The sequence below is a fragment of the Stegostoma tigrinum genome, chromosome 12 (assembly GCF_030684315.1).
Source record: "Stegostoma tigrinum isolate sSteTig4 chromosome 12, sSteTig4.hap1, whole genome shotgun sequence".
NCBI classification, from domain to species: domain Eukaryota; kingdom Metazoa; phylum Chordata; class Chondrichthyes; order Orectolobiformes; family Stegostomatidae; genus Stegostoma; species Stegostoma tigrinum.
Window position 1 is genome coordinate 44,899,886 of NC_081365.1, and position 20,364 is coordinate 44,920,249.

Sequence of the window (20,364 nt, forward strand, 5' to 3'; positions counted from 1 at the left end):
TCAGAAGGGACATGGACAGGATAAATAGCCAAGGTCTTTTCCCTAGGGTGAGGGGATCCAAAACTAGAGGGCATAGGTTTAAAGTGAGAGGGGAAAGATATAAAAGGGACCTATGGGACAACATTAGAGTAGGGAATGAGCTGCCAGAAGAAGTGATGCAATTATACCAATCTGGATGCCTTTTCAATGTTGTATGAAAAGAAAGGGTTTGGAGGGATTTGGGCCAAAAGCTGATAAATGGGACTAGATTTGGTGACGATATTTGGTCAGCATGGACAAGTTGGACATAGGGCCTGCTTGTGTGCTGTACATCTCTATGACTCTATAACTGTATCTACTGTGTGATGTATATACATCCATAGTGCCATTACAAAGGTATGCCTAAACAGTTGTCAGAATGAAGACAATAGCACAAATTATGATTCTACTAATGATTTGACATCAGAGGGTTTGACTAGTGAGGACTGTCATTCAATTAGCACTGGTTTACATGTATGTTCTGGCTGCAGGGTTGGTTCTACGAAGCTAACTATAGCAATTCATCTATGATGAGGAGTGTCGGCAGATTAACAGCTAAAATAATTATTTTAGCAACTGCGGCTGTTTTGTTTCCAGTTTGAAATAATTTTACTCAGTTTTAGTTTTAAACATTTTTGGTTATGATCTCATTTTACCTTATTACATCACCACAAAATGTCATGTTGATTTACAAGTGAAGTAAGATCCGAAGACATCTGTAAATTTTACTGACCCAATAATATTCGAGGTAATGTCCTTTACTCTTTCTGCACTTAAATGTGTGGCTCTTCTTTTACAAACTTCCTGCTGTGCCCATATTGCTTAGTTTGTGCCTTTAGAAAGTGTAGCTTACTGCGTTTAGACACATCCTCATTAATTCCCCAGCTTTACTCCTGACAATTCTTTTCCCTTGCATTAAAGCAAATAAAAATCAAAGGAATGTTTATATCAATGCACTGTGAAAATGACCAGAGTAAATTGGTACTCATCTGTCAATCAGAATCTAACTCAGTCTATCAAATTGAATAAATCTCTGCATTAACAGAGAATAGTTCCCTCATTTTGATTTTACTGTTTTGGCGCTTTTAAGATTAAAAATTAAACAGCTTGGTGGTCAGTTATGGCATCCTATATGCTTTGTCTCATCCCTGCATCTTTACTCTGCTGTAGTCAAGACTTAATAAGCTGCATTTCAACTGTAAGCCATTCTTTTCAAGGGCCTCATAGCTGTGGAACTGCTTCAACATTCATTTCCATTATCAAACAGCTCTTAAAACTCCAGCCTGACATCATTCAATTACTACTTCCTTCTCTCTCACTTCAACCTTACACTCCAATGTGAAAATAGTAGCAGCAAGCTAATCAGCTACACTTATTCAGCACAGTCCTTTTAAACTGTCAATTCCGCATTGGTTTAGTGGAATAACAATCACACAGGATATTTTGGAAATTTTCCGTATGATTGATCTTGCAATAATAACTTTTTTTTTACACAACATACAGTTATAAAGACTGTGCAATGTCAATGTTAAAATATACCTTCAGATGATTGCGTTATCATGTATCTCTTCGTTTCTCTGATCATCATTTCTGTTGCTAGGTCTCTACAATTAGCCCTTTACAATAACCTCCAGATGACACGGTACTACCCAAAAATTAATTTCATCCTGCTCTGCCATGCTTTTCCAGTGACGTTTAGATGAGAATGGTATATCAATCGATATTATTTTATGTCACACTTCATTCTGTGGTTCTATGATTCATGGTTTAGCAGTGGGCTGACCTCATAAACTGATTCATAAAATAGTAGTTTCTGGATTGGGAGGGATAATGTTAAGCACAGCACAAACTCACATTTATGCAGCACCTTTCAGAGAGAAATATGCTTCATGGAGGCATAATCAAAAACATTGATGCCAAGTCAGAGGAGATATTAGCGGATGCAATCTGAAGCTTGGTTAAACAGATTGGCTTTTTGGAGAATCTTCAAAAAGGAAAGGGAGGTGTAGAGGTTAGCGGGATTTAGGGAAGAAACATCAGAGAAAGTAATCTGAGATAATGGGAACTGCAGATGCTGGAGAATCCAAGACCACAAAATGTGAGGCTGGATGAACACAGCAGGCCAAGCAGCATCTCAGGAGCATAAAAGCTGACGTTTCGGGCCTAGACCCTTCATCAGAGAGGGGGATGGGGTGAGGGTTCTGGAATAAATAGGGAGAGAGGGGGAGGCGGACCGAAGATGGAGAGAAAAGAAGATAGGTGGAGGGAGTATAGGTGGGGAGGTAGGGAGGGGATAGGTCAGTCCAGGGAAGACGGACAGGTCAAGGAGGTGGGATGAGGTTAGTAGGTAGATGGGGGTGCGGCTTGGGGTGGGAGGAAGGGATGGGTGAGAGGAAGAACAGGTTAGGGAGGCGGAGACAGGTTGGACTGGTTTTGGGATGCAGTGGGTGGAGGGGAAGAGCTGGGCTGGTTGTGTGGTGCAGTGGGGGGAGGGGACGAACTGGGCTGGTTTAGGGATGCAGTTGGGGAAGGGGAGATTTTGAAACTGGTGAAGTCCACATTGATACCATTAGGCTGCCGGGTTCCCAGGCGGAATATGAGTTGCTGTTCCTGCAACCTTCGGGTGGCATCATTGTGGCACTGCAGGAGGCCCATGATGGACCTGTCATCTAAAGAATGGGAGGGGGAGTGGAAATGGTTTGCGACTGGGAGCTGCAGTAGTTTGTTGCGAACTGAGTGGAGGTGTTCTGCAAAGCGGTCTCCAAGCCTCCGCTTGGTTTCCCCAATGTGTCTGTTGCGAACTGAGCGGAGGTGTAACTTGTAACTGATGTCCATTTCAAGCCCACCGACTCCCACAGCTACCTAGAATACACCTCCTCCCACCCACCCGCCTGCAAAAATTCCATCCCCATTCCCAATTCCTCCGCCTCCGCCGCATCTGCTCCCACGACAAGACATTCCACTCCCACACATCCCAGATGTCCAAGTTCTTCAAGGACCGCAACTTTCCCCCCCACAGTGATCGAGAACGCCCTCGACCGCATCTCCCGTATTTCCCGCAACACGTCCCTCACACTCCGCCCCCGCCACAACCGCCCAAAGAGGATCCCCCTCGTTCTCACACACCACCCCACCAACCTCCGGATACAATGCATCATCCTCCGACACTTCCGCCATCTACAATCTGACCCCACCACCCAAGACATTTTTCCATCCCCACCCCTGTCTGCTTTCCGGAGAGACCACTCTCTCCGTGACTCCCTTGTTCGCTCCACACTGCCCTCCAACCCCACCACACCTGGCACCTTCCCCTGCAACCGCAGGAAATGCTACACTTGCCCCCACACCTCCCCCCTCACCCCTATCCCAGGCCCCAAGATGACATTCCACATTAAGCAGAGGTTCACCTGCACATCTGCCAATACGGTATACTGCATCCACTGTACCCGGTGTGGTTTCCTCTACATTGGGGAAACCAAGCGGAGGCTTGGAGACCGCTTTGCAGAACACCTCCGCTCAGTTCGCAACAAACTACTGCACCTTCCAGTCGCAAACCATTTCAACTCCCCCTCCCATTCTTTAGGTGACATGTCCATCATGGGCCTCCTGCAGTGCCACAATGATGCCACCTGAAGGTTGCAGGAACAGCAACTCATATTCTGCCTGGGAACCCTGCCGCCTAATGGTATCAATGTGGCCTTCACCAGTTTCAAAATCTCCCCTTCCCCTACTGCATCCCTAAACCAGCCCAGTTCGTCCCCTCCCCCCACTGCACCACACAACCAGCCCAGCTCTTCCCCTCCACCCACTGCTTCCCAAAACCAGTCCAACCTGTCTCCGCCTCCCTAACCTGTTCTTCCTCTCACCCATCCCTTCCTCCCACCCCAAGCCGCACCCCCATCTACCTACTAACCTCATCCCACCTCCTTGATCTGTCCGTCTTCCCTGGACTGACCTATCCCCTCCCTACCTCCCCACCTATACTCTCTCCACCTATCTTCTTTTCTCTCCATCTTCGGTCCGCCTCCCCCTCTCTCCCTATTTATTCCAGAATCCTCACCCCATCCCCTCTCTGATGAAGGGTCTAGGCCTGAAACGTCAGCTTTTGTGCTCCTGAGATGCTGCTTGGCCTGCTGTGTTCATCCAGCCTCACATTTTGTTGTCAGAGAAAGTAATCTAAACAGTTTAAGGCATGGCTGCTGAATTAAGAGCAGAGAGAAGGGGAAAAACATATGGATGGAGAAGAAGGAATGCAGAGTTGAGACAGGGTTACTGTAGCTTTGGATGATGTTCCAGAGGTAAAGTGAGATGAGGCACAAGGACAAGAATTTTAAATCTGAGGCAATGGGAGCCAACTTGTGTGCAGACACAGGGGGTAATAAGGAAGACAAATCAAATTTTGGTATTTATTGCGAAAGGAATACTATATGCAAGTGGGGAAGTATTGCTCTATCTGTACATGGATTAGTGAGACTGCACCTGGATTACTGCATGCAATTTTTATCCCCTTACTTGAGGAAGGATGTAGTTGCAGTTCAGAGGAGATTGATTTCAGTGACGAGGAGCTTGTCTTATGAAGACAGAATGAGCAGTTTAGGCCTATACTCTCTGGAGTTTAGAAAAATGAGAGAAGATCTAATTGAGGTATATGAGATGCTAAAGAGGATTGACAATGTAGATGGAAAACAGATGTTTCCTCATGGGCAATCTAGAATGAGAGGTCATAGCTTTAGAATAAGGGATAGCAGATTTAAAACAGAAATGAGGAGAAATTACTTGTCTCAAACAGTCATGAATCATGAAGAGTGGATAGATGCTGGGTCATTGAGTAAATCGAAACAGGAGTTAGACAGATTCTTAATTATTAATGTGTTGAAGGTTTATACAGAGTGGGCAGGAAAGTGCAGTTGAGACCAAGGTGAGATCAGCTATGTTCATATCAAATGATGGAGCGGGCTCAAAGGCTGAATTATTTACTCTTGCTCCTAGTTTGTTTGTTCTTGTGTACTTACTGAGGGCTTAAGGCTGACTGTAATTGGTCGGGCAGCTCCATCTATCCTAATTGGGTGAGCTGACTGAAGTGGGGTTACTGAGTTGGGAAACAGAAAGAGAAATGAGAAGAACTGGTTTGCGCCTGACGTCGTTATACTTGATGTTACAGGAAGTAAACCAAGCTTCGTCACAACTGATTTAATTGAGAAAATGTTAACATTCCCAAAAGGAATTGGGTTGCAGTAAAGAGAAATGCTCAAATTTTAGAAATTTCAAATCCAATTTTAAACTCTCTTTCAGTTGCCAATACTAGTATCCGGATTTAGTGGAACTGGGTTAACCCATTCCCATGAGGCAGATTGTTTATTTCAATATTTTGATGGGACATTCCAAGGGAGAATATTTTCTTCTCTTGAATATGATCTATACCCTCATCATTCATCAAAGAAAGACACCCAAAACTGGAATCAAGTTATGACGTTGGGAATTTGATGCCACCACTATCCCAGCTTAGGGTCCCAAAAGCAGTATCAGCCCTTACTTTTGGTGTGCTCCCTGTCCAAATGAAATGCAAGCCTGAACCTCAGGCTGGCTTCCTGTTGGGGATCCTGTTGTGGAAATCTAGGGCCGCACTTAACACAGGAAGGGGTTGAGGGGTTGGCAGGTGCATTTGGCGGTCATCGATTCTACACAGAGGAAAACTGGAGACATTGGATGGCGTTGGTTCAAACATTTTTGGGATTGGGAAGCCATAGTGGGTTGCAGTGCAAGCAGAGAGGTATGCAGAGTTTTGGTTGGGCAGAGTGCTGTGAGGGTTTGCCTGTGATGCACAAAAGGCACATTGAAGATTGTACACCCTATGATTCCTACTGTTCAAAATAAACACTTTAAAAAAAAAAGGTCACCCACTCCAAATGAATCGTGACATGGGCAGGGTAATATTGGGATAATACTTTGACCCTTAATTATTATTGATTTATAGTGGGCAGGCTGCAGCTTTTGGCATCTATCCACACCCTATTTTATTGGAGTGAGTTCAGGCACAGGTGAAAGTGTGGCTGGTTAGCTACTCAATCTGTTTTGAATATTTCAGCCACCCCGCCCCTCCTCAAAAACACACCCCATGGGCCATGTAATATTTAGCCTCTAGGCCCCTGAATTTCCTGATCAAACTTCCATTCACCCTATCCCACTACTAAACCAATTCAAATAATAGATTTCAGTCGATTTTGCCTATATTAAATTTTTATTAAAATATTAAAATTCCTCAATTGTTTAAACAAGTGAAAAATCAGTATAGTCTGAATTATTTCTTGAAGTTCAGCATTTTTCAAAGTGAATGCTCAACTTCTCCATTGCTGTTCAGCACTCATTTCCTTTTGAGAATTAGCACTGGAACAATGTGAGAAATCAATAATTTATAATAGAATTATATTTTATGCTTTCTTAATTAAAATTCTTTTTCAGACCTCCAAAGGACATAACTTACTATGTAATTTTCCCTCAAACATTGGGTTGTAATCCAATGAGCTGAGCTCATCTTCAGAGTTCCTGTCATACAACTCTGACTGCCAAACAGGATGTCTGTTTTTGATGGGAAGGCTAGTCCTGACAGCATTCTCTCTATTCAGCACAGTGGCAGAGGATTAAGAAAAAGCATTTCAATGTCAGCTGTGGCCCAGAGGTTACAGTCTCAGCTCACAGTTCGAAGGCTGAGAATTCAACCCCCATCCCCGAGACCTCAGCACATAATCTGAGTGAACACTTTGCCGCACTACTGAGGAGGACTATGCTATCTCAGACACTGTCTTTCAACAGGAATGTCAAACCACTCTCATGAACACGAAAAAAAATATTAAATCATTGGAGAAAAGCAGGGTTTTCCCAATTCCGAGGGTGTAAAAGACACTGTACAAATTCAAATTCTTTCAATTGTGTCACAAGTCAAATAATAACTGTAGTTATCAGGCCGTTATTCTACTTTAGACCTCATATAGTTTGAATGCCAAATTCATATTTTAAAGTTCAGATGTGGGTTTCGGTTTGTTCCTCTATTAGACTACAGGATGAAATTTGACTCTGGTGGAAGCGTTAAATGAACTACAGTGTGGTCTTGATTAACTCTTCTGATTTTGCTTTACACTGAAGTAAATGAAAAGAAAATGGATCAGTGTTTATCATGGATAGCTGATTTGACACTGCTGATTTGCAGTCCAACTGAATTTTAATTACACTCCCTCTGCTTTAAAACTGCAATTATCAAATTACAGGGAACAGGATCGCCCAATATGTAAGTATACAAATTTAGAAGCCCAATTTGCTTTAATAATTACATTTTGTTTCAACGATGGTCTTCTCTCATTCTCATTCTTGGGTTTAGTCAGATCTCACTTAACAGCTGTTTAGTGTATGAGATTTTACATTTTGGGACAAATGGGTTGAGTAAATTGAGGTGACTGCCTAAATAATACTACTTTAGTGGCAGTAAAATTGATCACAGAACAATGTAAACAATGTCTCTGTAGAAAAGGCTTCAATTTTGCAAAACTTGATGATCAACTCTTTTTAATCTTTGCCAGTAGCCAAGTAACGGCTGCAGACAAGCAAACAAGAAGATTATCTGCACGCAGGCTCCCATACAGCAGCTCTGAGCAGTCTGTCAGGAGGTTAAACACAGCAGTTTACGGTGAGAGGCAATTGTATCTTCCCACTGCCACAAAGATGCACCATCTTGTTAGCCAGTTAATTCTGCAACACTTCTACTAAATGAATAAAATCAAATAAAAATGTTTCTGAGGCAATTTTGTCCATTTCAAATACAGCATTTCTGTGAGGTTTTGTTGGAAGTCTCCAGCTACAGATATGCACAATAATCTTGTAAGCAAGTTTAAAAAAACACAAAGCAGTCCATAAGCCAAAATCTGATAACAAAACACAATTAAAAATTGCTAATAAAATAAGAATCTTAATGGATTTGGACATTGACTGTAATGTTTGATTGCTCTTTGAAAACAATTATCTTCAAATAACTGATTATAAAATAAAATTGTATACATTTAAAAAAGAAATTGTCCTGCGGTTATGGCCCTCCACCATTTTGTCTCAGTGTCTACTTAGGGCTCTGCAACTGTGCATTTCCTCTCCTTTACAGCTTCCTGAACTGTCTGCGTTCCCCACAGCATACTGTACAGGGATCAAAGTCATAGTTTCACTCATTATAATTCACTACGCAACCTGAATCAAATAGACAAGTCAGCCAAATTGAGAACACACTGTTCTGAAAACATTCAAATACAATTAAAACAAAATCAACATAAGAATCCAATGCCCTCACTAAAGGAATAAAGTAAAAATAGTTGTTTTGAAATAAAACACTGCACTTAACTTTTCAGATACAACCATTACATCAATTTCATCAAACATCTCCCTCTTACTCAAAATTATGTTCTTAGTTTTCCTATTGCTTTAGACTATCTTTTTCCTTAGTGTGTAATATAAACCAGAGACAACTGAAAGGAACAACCTCTTTAACTATGTGTTTTGTTTAGCATGATGGCTCATCTACAAATCTGAAGCTTCCAGTTTTATGACATTAAATATTAAGACCCTAGAATTAATAATGAGGGTTGACAGCTCAGCTCCTGTGTCACAGAGGGGTTCTTCCTTTGTCTAGCAGTCCAACAGTGCACATGCTCAGTTGCGGGGTGTTGCTGTTGTCAGGGCCTCCTGTCCCTAGATGTCACAGTCGATGAATAAATTGCTCCTGTGCCGTCATCACATGAGTCTGAGGAATCACTTTCCAAATGGGCCATGTAGCGCACAGGCCCCGGCTGGTACTCCTTGATCAATGTTGTATCAGAAAATCGGGACTGGAAAGCAAGCTGAAAAAAAAGAAATGTTATGCAGTGCAATAAAGGAGTTATTGTAGGGCTTTATATTTTTCTACCTAAACAGTAACATGTGAAAAGTCATAAAATTTATTATAATAAAATATATTATTAAAGCAAACAAAATGCACGGAACAACAGCTCCTACAACAAAGCTCTCTCAACCTTTTTTAACAGTTTGAGAATATTAGGGACCTTACTATTTTGAAGAAAGGTTGGGATGGCATTTTTGATCTGCTGAAAAGGGGAACTCGTAACATTCATGTATTGGAGTCATCTTTCCAATCTACAAGCTACATGATTTTTACTTAAAGGTGACCTCAAAACAAAATAATGAACAAACAACAAAAGGAAATAGCCAGGAAATAAATGACAAAAACAGATTTTAAAAAATTGCACTAATATGAAAAAAGAACTGTGGAGATGTTGAAATGCAAAGTAAAGAAATGAATATATTACTTTCAAGGTCAGGGTTAATAGCAGACTAATTTATTGATGGAGCCAGTGACAAGATATGAAAGCTACACCATTCATGAAAAAGCTTTAGATGTACTTCTATGTTGAAACTCAACTTAATTTTGGCTGAAATACTTTAATCTGATCATCAGCATGATGGGATACTGTTAAGTACTGTGTTGACGTGTGTTTTTTTTGTAACATTATTATTAACTGGCTCAACAACAGGGTGCAGCTGCAGACAACTAATAAGCACAGATATCTCAAGGCTTTGACCCTGGTGCTCGCTGGAAGTACGGAAATCATACTGATCTACCAAAAGGCAAGTCAGATTTCCTGTAGCCTAAAGCATGCTTCAACTATTTTGGTTCAGTGAGTGAAGATAAACTTAGCTTTTGAATTTCTGTATAGAAAACAAATGACATTCAACTGATCCTGTTTGGTCAACAGTAACACGGACAGGAAATATAGTTTGTGTAAATTTGCTGCTAATATTCCACTCGTGCCCCCTCAGCCAGAGGCAGCGGGCTCATGTTACTGTTGTCTTGCTGCACCATTTAACACACTAAAAAACTAGGAAGCTTGTCATAGTTGTCAACTGGCCTCAGTCAAGTCAAGGGGGATAGCCTTCACTGAGGGGGCTCTGCATATTAAGTCAAGGGGGGCCTCTGATACAGTTCAAGTCCCTTATCACAGTAGTCAGAGTCAGGATCATCTCCATATAAGGGGTGAGAAGCCTAATAATAGGCAGCACATCACCCATATTGTGACTTTCAGTCCTATTGTAGTCTGTTTTCCTTCTGGAATGAGAGACAGTGAGCTATTATGGAAGATGGCACAATAATTACTGTTGGTGCAGGTGGGAAGGCAGCACAGAGGACATGCAGGACTGGTAGTGTCAAGGTGGAGAGACTGAGTGGGGAAGAAGTTGCAGGCTACAGTGAGAGTTATAGAGCATGAGCCTTGGAGGCAGGTGGATGCAGTAGCAGAGAGAGAATAAATGTGAGGTATCGCAGAGAAGATGGTGGCAATAATGGTGGTGGCGAGTACAAGGTGTCAATGACCTTCTTCCTATATTGCTGGGCATTCCTCCAAATGACTGAGAATGAACCACGTAATTTTCAAGACACGGAGCCAGGCCATTTGGCCCATCATACTTGCACCCATTTTATTAGCGAGTGCCAATTTCCTGCCTCTTCCCCATATTCCTGCACACCATTTCTGTCCAAATAATTATTCAATACACTCTTAAATGCCTCAATTGAACCTGCCTTCATCACCTTTCCAGGCCATACACTTCATACCCTAACTACTTGCTGTGCAAAATGCATTTTTCACATCCCTCTTGCTTCGTTTGCATGTCACCTTAAGCCTATGCCCTTATGTTTTCCTTTAGTTTACGAGTTGGAACAGCTTCTGCTTATCTTCTCTATCCAGTACACTCATGGTTTTGAAAACCCCTATCAAATCTTCCTTCCAAGGAAATATTCCTAATTTCTTCAATCTATCCTCACAATTTCTCATTCCAGGAATCATTCTTGTTAATCACTTGTGTGCTGTCTCCAATGCATTCACACCATCCTATAATGTGGTGCTACCATTATAGGCAATGCTGCAGCTGAGCTCTAATAAGTGTCATGCACAATTCAGCATCACCTCCCTGCTCCTGAACTCTATGACCCTGTTAAAAAAGCTGAGAACGTTGTATGCTCTCTCTACCTTCCCCACCACCTTCAATAACCTGTGCACATATACACCCAAGTCCCTCTGCTCACGCATCCTCCGTTAAAATTCTACCCACAATTTTTTATTATCTTTCGACGTTCTTCCGGCCAAAGTGCATCATCTCACGTTTCTACATTGAATATCATCAGCCACCTTTCTGTTCATTCCATCAACTTGTCGATGTCCTTTTGGAGTTCCACACATCCTCCTCACGGTAGTGTCATCTGCAAACTTTGAAATTGTCTTCAACACACTAAAGATCCAGATCATTAATAAATATCAGAAAATTACGCGCCCCAGAATCACGCCCAAGACAACTTCACTACAAACCTTCCTCCAGCTTGAAAAATATCTAACGATAACTACTGTTCCTTTCTTATCACTCAGCTACTGTCCCTTACATACCCCATGACGAGACCTTTCTTCACATGTCAATTGTGTGTCTCTATATCAAATGCCTTCTGGAAATATACCACATCAATAGTATTATCCTCATCAAGCCTTTCATGTTACTTGTTCAAAAAACTCCTTAGTTTTATCTGATGTGGCAACCTCAGACCAGACTGCCACGGTCTGCTGTCATGGACTCTACTACGGTCCTGAGGGATGAAGAAGTCTTGCTTGGGCAAGCAGGAGCTCCACGTTTCTGTCCACAAAGCAGGGTACCGATTTCCCCATCTGCCAGCTCTGAACCCTGCAGGCCAGATCTAGGAATATCAGGAAAGGGTTACGGTAGGTTTTTGCAAGGGAGATGGTATGAGCTTGAAAAGAGGACTACTTCAGTCTTTTGTCTCTCTTTGTCCCATTTTATAATCATAACATTTGTCACTTAAGTTATCTGATCATCTCATTGTCCTCCATTTAACGGTCCTCCCAAAAAGCTTTGCTGTTCTTTGCAACTTATGTGTAAATCACTACAAGTTACCTTTAATTTGGCTGCTTGTTCAGAAGTCTCTCAGTCAATGAAAACACACACCTGGATTCACAATGGGGTGGAAGTTGGGCATCTCACACACACACACACACACACACACACACACACACACACACACACACACAAGGAATGGGAATGGCAATTAATGTGACGGGTTTGGCAAGATTGTGTGAAAAACCTCAACTCAACTTGCACTTAATCGTAAACTGTAAGACTCAGCCCAATGTGTTTGACTCTTAACTGCCGGCTTAAATGGCACAGCAAGTCACTCAGTTCAAGAGCAATTTACGGGCCTTGCCAGCCGTGCCCACACACCATGAAAGAATAAATTAAAATAAAACGCTGTTGCTCAGGGGTAACATGTAGATGATAAATTGGACAAAGTTGAGGATAGATCATTGAAGGGCGTCCAAGGTAATGGTGTAGGAGTGGGAAGAGAAGCTACTGAACGTGATCCCCAGGGTACATTTGGGTAGATAAGAATGCAACTTGTACGGGTGCAATCCCACTCACCTGTGCAATGGTGGACAGGCAGCAGAGGAAGTTAGTGTTATCAACCATGTTAAAGACAGCAGAGAGGTCAAGAAAGGCAAGGTGAGACAGTTTATCTTTGTCATGGTTCAATATGAAGTCCACTGTAACTTTGATAAGAGCTGTTTTGGTAATGGGGCAGGGGTAGAAAACGGATTGAAATGATTTAAACAGAATTCTAGGAAAGTTGGGCATGTATTGGAGTAGTGACAATACTTTTGAGGATTTGGGAGTGGAAACTGATGTTGAGAAATCAATGCTGGAAGTGATGGCGGTTGGGCTCAAAGGAGAAAAAGATGCCACAGGAGTATGAAACCCATCAAGGTGCGATTTGGCGATAAGAACCACAGTACCACTGTGATTGAGTAGCAACTGGTGGAAGATATAGTCAGATGGGAAGGCTTCATTTCAGGGAATCTATCACTGAGCCTCTGCCAGGTTTATGTTAAGTTCACAATGACACTCATGAGTGGCTCACAAGTGAACAGACAGTCTGGAAGGAGATGGAGAGATGGATAATGACAGGTCCCCTGCTGGCAGAGTCCACATGATGAGGACTTGGTGAGTTTGACAGAAATTGGCAATATTATTTCCCATGCTGAGAAAACAGAATGATTGGCTAGTGGGGATGCTGCTTGCAAAGGAGGTTGTGACATGTGCTTGAATGGTCCATTCAGTGGATGACAAAAGAAGTACAGAGAATAGATACAGGCTTACCTAAGAACTTGTCAAGCCTAATACAATGTCAGGACAGTAGCAGAGGCAAAGAGGATTTGGGGTCGGGACAGAAATTTGGGAGGGCAGGTAAAAGATATTTAACACTTTAGAAATGAATATCCTAATGGCTGGTGCCGTCTTTTAATTATTTCCAAAGTTCAAAATGCTCTACACTGTGGCACGTTGCAGGAGTTGAGTTGGTGCAAAAGCAGCTAAACAGAAGTGCAGCAGTGAGAGAATCACAGCCATCTTCTAGCAGTGCTGCAGTCAAACTAATTTTAACAGAGTGGCTGAAGGACTATGACTCACATACTGGTGGGAAGGAAACAACCAGTTGTTTCATATTTTAACTTCCTGCAACTACTTAAAGGGAAAGTCTTTCAGCTTCTTAAAGGCATAAAACAACTGACTTTTAAGTTTGAAACTCAGGCGGTCTGTGGTAAAACACAACTTCTGCAGGAATTGTATAACAATTCTTCAAAGAAGGAAAGGAAGGAAGCCATATTTTTAAACCTCAGACAAGACTTGCTACTGATCAGCAAAGTTACCTGTAGTGATGTGAAGTTCAGCTGGCCCCACGTTTCCCTGTCCAATCCAAACACAATGGCATTTGCCAGTCCGTGCAGCGGTGCAGTAATAACATGGAGGAGCGTTAGGACAAAAACAGGATGATTTGGATCAAATGCATTGTGCAGCCTAACGTAGGAAAATAGAGCACAAAGTAAAAATCAAAAGCATTCTCTTATATTAAAGTGCAAGTAAAAGTTTGCAAGTACTAAATTACCCTGTCAAATTACAGCTGCATTTCACATCAGACAGTTTTGAATGTACTTCAGTGTAGACTGGCAGAGAAGTATATAAGAACAAAGACAAAATTAGGGGATATCTTCCTGGATTTGTTGGTGGGGTGAAAATCTGTTTAGCTGCTTTTGCATGCAAAAAATCCATGTAGCTTTCTGATTTTCACAGTGGCCAGGGGATCCAGTACAGGTCGACATGTATTTGAGAAAATCTCTGATTATCTCCAATGGACAAAAGTTATGTAGCCAAGAACAACATCCATCAAGAACTATGCTAACGGTTCTTATTAGGAGCTGTTTTTCTAAAGCAGGCTCATTCCAGGATTAGTGTGAGATGGGCCAAAGAATAACTTATGGATAGAAATTACTTCAGGATAGGAACATGGGAATAAACCATTTGGCCACGCAAGTCTATTCTTCCGTTCGATAACATGTTGATCTGTAACCTACCTCCTTAGCTCAACTGACCTTGACTCCTCAGGTTAAGAAAATTCTGTCATTCTCAGATTTAAAGTTAACCATTGATATTTGTGGAAAATTACATACGTGGTGGTAGACCCTGGGAACTCTGCATGCATTGCTGACATTGAAAGATCTGTATTGTTCCAGGGCATGCCTGATGCTCGACCAGCCATGTTAATTCACTAATTACATCTGGGAAGGTTCACTTTCAGTGGAGTCTAGAATCCTTCTCACTGTGCTTCAGATCACCCTGCAGACTGTGGTGCTAATGGGTAGGACGCACCTAGCTGAAAAAACAGCAGGAAGCTCACCAGTAATCTGTTCTGATTAGCTACATGATTAGCTGATTAAACTCCAGCATTTGCACATTTGGGATTCCTAAATCTCAGCTCTGCCACTACGCACCTGAATTATTGGATGTAGTCGAAATTTCACAGAATCTTGAATTGGAAACACTTAAACATTCTAATGGTGGGTGCATATCACAACAAAATAAATAAATTAGCACATAAATAGGCCTTGAGCTTTACAGGTTTAGGAGAAAACAAGTGAAAAACAAAATGTGAAACAATGAATTATAAGCTATTTTAAATGCAACATTACATAGAATTAAGACATTGTTTGAATTTGCTATATAATGCTGCAATATGAAAATATATTCAATAACAAATTTTGTTTTCAAGTCCATTTTTGTGTTTCAAATCAAATGCAGAGTATCTACAGGACTCTTAAAGCAAATAAATAGACAGCCTAACCTCAAGGCCACAGCAGCTCATAGGACTATACGTCATTTAGCATGAATGAATTGTTGCGGTGAATCATAGAGTGTATGAAGATACCAGGGGAAATTGATATTGCCAGAAGAAAACAATGCTTTTATACATTTTGGGGCTATCTTAAGAAGCAGAACCATGTGTTAGTTTTGAATTTAAAATTCAATGCATTTGTCAAAACTAATTGCTCAACACATTTAATTTGTTTTAGAATAACAGATACAGGTATAATAGCAGTCATAAAAGTTCATTTTAACTACGATATGGAACAATATTGTAAAATATATTGCTACAACAAATTATTCCTAATTGCCCAATAATTGCTGGCATGCTGACCGCCACTCACCATTTACAGAATTAACAATCTCAGTCATAACAAGGTGTTTAAATGGAGCTTAGATACTTCCCCATATAAAGATAAGTTGGAGGTCTCTCGCTTTGGGCACCTCTTAATCATGTCTCAACTGATATTGCATCCGTACTGGATAAAATACAGGTAGAAATTGCTAATTCATCTCTTCGGCCAAGGGAGGTGTATGTTGCAGATAAATCCAATATTGCCCTTTTGAGAATATCACACATTATTACTTTGTTTCACCCCAGTAAAATCCTTCCAGGCCTTAAAACAGATACAGGCAAAAGAACAGACGAATGGTCTGCTTTCAGCTATCTATACATGTCAATCTTGAGTTGGCCGGAAGAGCAAGCAGGAGTATCCCAATGACAGTCGCTGAAGACGGCTTGTTGATACTGCAGCAAGGAAATCTCTATCCCTGTTGAAGATGATGTTTGGTTTCTGCTTGACAGCTCCATTCCGCAAAATTATGAAGATTTATTTCAGTGTGAAATCAAACTTCATGTCCACCAGTGCAATACTATGCTGGATTTAATGTAACCACAAATTACACCATATACCACTAGAGAAGGTGTTTTCACTTTCCAGAAAAATACAAGTTGTAACAGTATTGTGCATGGCATGGGATCTTCAGAATTATGTTTCCTGCAGGATTAGGATAACGTACCTGCCAGTTCATAAATAAGACTTTCTTTCATTAATAGGCTTTCACTATCTACAAGCTTCCCTCCAAACCAGTAACCATCCTGACTTGGAGATACTGCCGTTCCTTCAGTAGGGTGATGCGAAGGTTTAGCTGAGGGATATGGAGGTAATTCAGGGAAACTCTCAATCTCTCCAGTCTGGAAAGCTCCACCAAAGCCAGTAATCAGAGTTTCAGGTTGCAGATGTCTGGGTCCTAGATTCCTACAACGGGGACTACATCCGGACTGCTGAATATAAATTTGCCACCAAAAATTATCGTCTCCAAAACTGAGGCAACAGGTGTGATTTTCCCCTGGCTTGTACTGGCAGGGAATGTGGCTGGAAAGGCAATCAACTGGGCAGAATGTCACCAGAAATACGACCGTTTTCTTCATGCCACCTCAGCAATTCTTGACGTGAAGACTTTCTTAAATCAGTTAAAGCCCTTAAGTAGAAAACTGATGGACACTTCAGAGCCTCAACCCACCACTAGTCTGATCACCTGAGAACACAGCATCCTGCCTGCCAGCTTGGGGGCTCCATTTTCTCCCAAACTAGCAGAAATTGGGGGCTGGGGTTAACTTCTGAAAGCCAGCCTCTTACCCTTGCCTCTGAATCTTACGATATCCCCTTTCCCTGCAGTTCCCATCCTGTGATCTCATCCTCAAAAAACACACCTTCACACTGGGCCTGGTCTTCGTGTCTGCTGAAAGCCAGCAACCTCTGACAATCTCCAGCTCCCAGATATCAGATTAGACAGCGGTTTCAGGCAGGGTAGTCTCCCTCTGCCATGGCAAGTGAAAAATCAAGTAGCCTGCCAGTCAGTACTTATGTGCCTGATGGGGGCATAGGGGCACCTATCCCCACACTTAGGGCAAACAAGGCAGAATTCCAGCCAACGTTCAGTCAGTTCCAGGCACATACCATGAATCACCATTTTCAGCCCCATTCACAACTCCTCAGATACTGAAGCAGTTCATGCCCAAATGCAACAAGACATGGACAACCCTATCGCATGTGGCAAGTGATATCCAGGCCACCTAAGTGCCTGTAATGAACATCTTCAACAAGGCAGAATCTAACTTCCGCCCATTCACATTCAATGGTGTTACCATCATTACTGAACTCCCCCATTATCAACATCTTGGTTACCACTGACCAGAAACTGAACTGGACTAGTCATATAAATAAGGTGGCTACAACAGAAGGCCAGGAAACCTGCTGCGAGTAACTATACTGTTATAACTTATATTTTTCTGGAAAGTAAAAATACCTTCTCTAGTGGTATGATGGTATAATTTGTGGTTACATTAAATCCAGCATAGTATTGCACTGGTGGACATAAAGTTTGATTTCACTGAAATAAATCTTCATAATTTTGCTGTGAGTAACTCCTGACTCCCCAAAGCCTGACCAGCAACTAGTATGGTGGACTATTTCCAACTTGCTTGGATGACCACAGCTCCAACAACACTCAGGAAGCTTGATGCTATCCAGGACAAAACTACCCACTTGGCTGGGACCACATCCACAAGCTGCCACTCCCTCCACCATTGACTTTCAGCAGCAGCAATGTGTACTATTTATAGGATGTACTGACAAAATTAATGAAGGCTCCATAGACATGACCACTTCTATCTAGAAAGACAAGAGCAGGAGATACATGGGAACACCAATACCTGCAGGCTCCCCTCCAAGCCACTCACCATCCTGACTTGGAAATATATGCTCATTTCTTCATTGTCGTTGGGTAAAAATACTGGAATTCCCTCCTTAACATCATAGTGGTCTATCTACAGCAAATGGACTACCATGGTTCAACAAGGTAACTCATCACTACGTTCTTGGAGGAAACTAGGGATGGCAATAAATACTGGCCTGGACAGTGACACCCGCATCCTGTGAATGAATTAGAAAATGCAGCTGTTGAGGACACCAGTCTCAAGGTTAGAAAGATTCTCATACCATCGTAATGTGAACTTCAGGGATACCATTATTGATGTAGATATATGTGCATGCAGAAAGAAAGCAAGTTCTGCCTGTAAACAACTCCATAAATGCACCTGGAAACAGCAGGCCATTAAGCGGAAGTCTATAATCAAATTCCACAAGGCTATAGCTTTACTGTAGGCACCATGTCAAACTGTGGAAGGCTTTCACCAAATATACCCAATGTACTTTCAAAAATCACAAACACTGGGGTTCTCCATCATGCTGGGCTCAACAGCATTGGGGCCACTCTCACAACATTCAATTTTGATCTAGATACAATAATTTCTACATGGAGGTCAACAGAATCCCCAAGAAGATTTCCTAATGGGAACTGCCTCAGGCCAAATGACATAAAAGTGATCTTGGATGCGAACGTAGGAGGTATGGTTATTAAGTTTGCAGATGACACCAGAATTGGAGTTGTAGTGGCCAGTCAAGAAGGTTACCTCAGAAACAAGGGGATCTTGTTCAGATGGACCAATGGGCTAAGGAGTGGCAGACGGAGTTTAATTTAGATAAATGTGAAGTGCTGCATTTTGGAAAGGCAAATCAGGGCAGGGCTTATACACTCAATGGTAAGGTCCTGAAGAGTGTTGCTGAACAGAGAGACCTTGGAATGTGGGTTTGTAGTGCCTTGAAAGTGGCATCTCAGGTATATAGGATAGTGAAGGGGGCGTTTGGTATGTCTGCCTTTATTGGTCAGTGCATTGAGTATTGGAGTCGGGACGTCATGTTATGACTGTACAGGACATTCGTTCAGCTACTTTTGGAATACGGCATGCAATTCTGGTCTCCCTGCTGAAGAAAGGATGCTTTAAAACTAGAAAGGGTTCCGAAAAGATTTACAAGGATATTGCCAGGGTGGGAGCGTTTATGCTATAGGGAAAGGCTGAATAGGCTGGGGCTATTTTCCCCGAGTGACCTTACAGAAGTTTATAAAACCATGAGAGTCACAGATAGAGTGGACAGGCAAGGTCTTTATCCGGGGTGGAGCAGTCTAAAACTAGAGGGAATAGGTTTAAGGTGAGAATGGAAAGATATAAACGGGACCTAAGGGGGCAACTTCTTCATGCAGAGGGCAGTGTGGTGTATGGAATCAGTCGCCACAGAAAGTGGTGGAGGCTGGTATGATTACAACATTTTAAAGGCATCTGGATATGTGTATGAATAGGAAGGGTTTAGAGGGATATGGGCCAAATGCTGGTAAATGGGACTAGATTTATAGAGGATATCTGTTCAGCATTGACAAGTTGGTTTGAAGGGTGTGTTTCCATGCTGTGTATTTCTATGACTCTGACAAACTTTGTTCAGTTTCTTTTGAGGAATACCTATGTCAAATTCACAACCATTTGACATGCCCAGCACAAGGTTGGATAACACAGTCGCAGAAGATGCCCCAAACACCAACATAAACCGTTAGTTCTGTGGATGTCAATACCAAAGTTGCTCTGGAATCTTCAGACATGACAGGATTCAGTGAAGATGATGAAATCACTTATAGCTTTGATGTTATTGAGCAATAAGGAGTTTAAGAGCAGAGGGGTCAATAAACAAGGGTACAGTTTTACAGTAATGAGCAGTAAGTTTACAGGGAATATGAGGAATTGTTTTTTCATCCAGAAGGTTGTGGATATCTGGAACCTACTGCTTTAAAGTGTGGTAGAGGCAGAAACTTTCAAGACATTTAAGAAGTATTTAGATGAGCATTTGAAACACTACAATATACCATGCTGAAGACCAAATGCTGGAAAATGTGATTAGAACAGATAGATTCCCGATGATCAACATGGACATGTTGGGCTGAAAGGCCTTTTTCTGTGCTGTATATTCCCTGTAACACTACATAAATACTTACACATAGACTCCTATAATGTTTAGCTAGACTGTTTCAATTACAAATGCTGACATACAAAGGTGACTCAACATTACAAAATGGCAGGTAAAGTTTTTGGGTTATAGGAAAGTATCTTGCAATTCATTGTAAAAAGTCCATGTTCATAATTAAATATTCATTTCTCCATTCAAGGACATGAACTGC

General features: G+C 41.8%; 1 protein-coding gene across 3 annotated transcripts in view; it reads right to left on the minus strand.

Annotated features, from left to right (window-relative positions):
* Positions 1-4,186: 4,186 nt before the first annotated feature.
* The window catches only part of si:dkey-100n23.5, a 195,712-nt gene continuing 179,534 nt past the window's right edge, over positions 4,187-20,364 (minus strand). For all 3 annotated transcript variants that reach the window (XM_059650315.1, XM_059650314.1, XM_048540087.2), the window contains 2 exons: positions 13,809-13,956; positions 4,187-8,891 (listed from right to left, as the gene is read on the minus strand). In XM_059650315.1, coding sequence (XP_059506298.1) covers positions 8,727-8,891; positions 13,809-13,956 — 313 coding nt within the window. In that variant the 3' untranslated portion in view covers positions 4,187-8,726. The remainder of the gene's footprint in view (positions 8,892-13,808; positions 13,957-20,364) is intronic.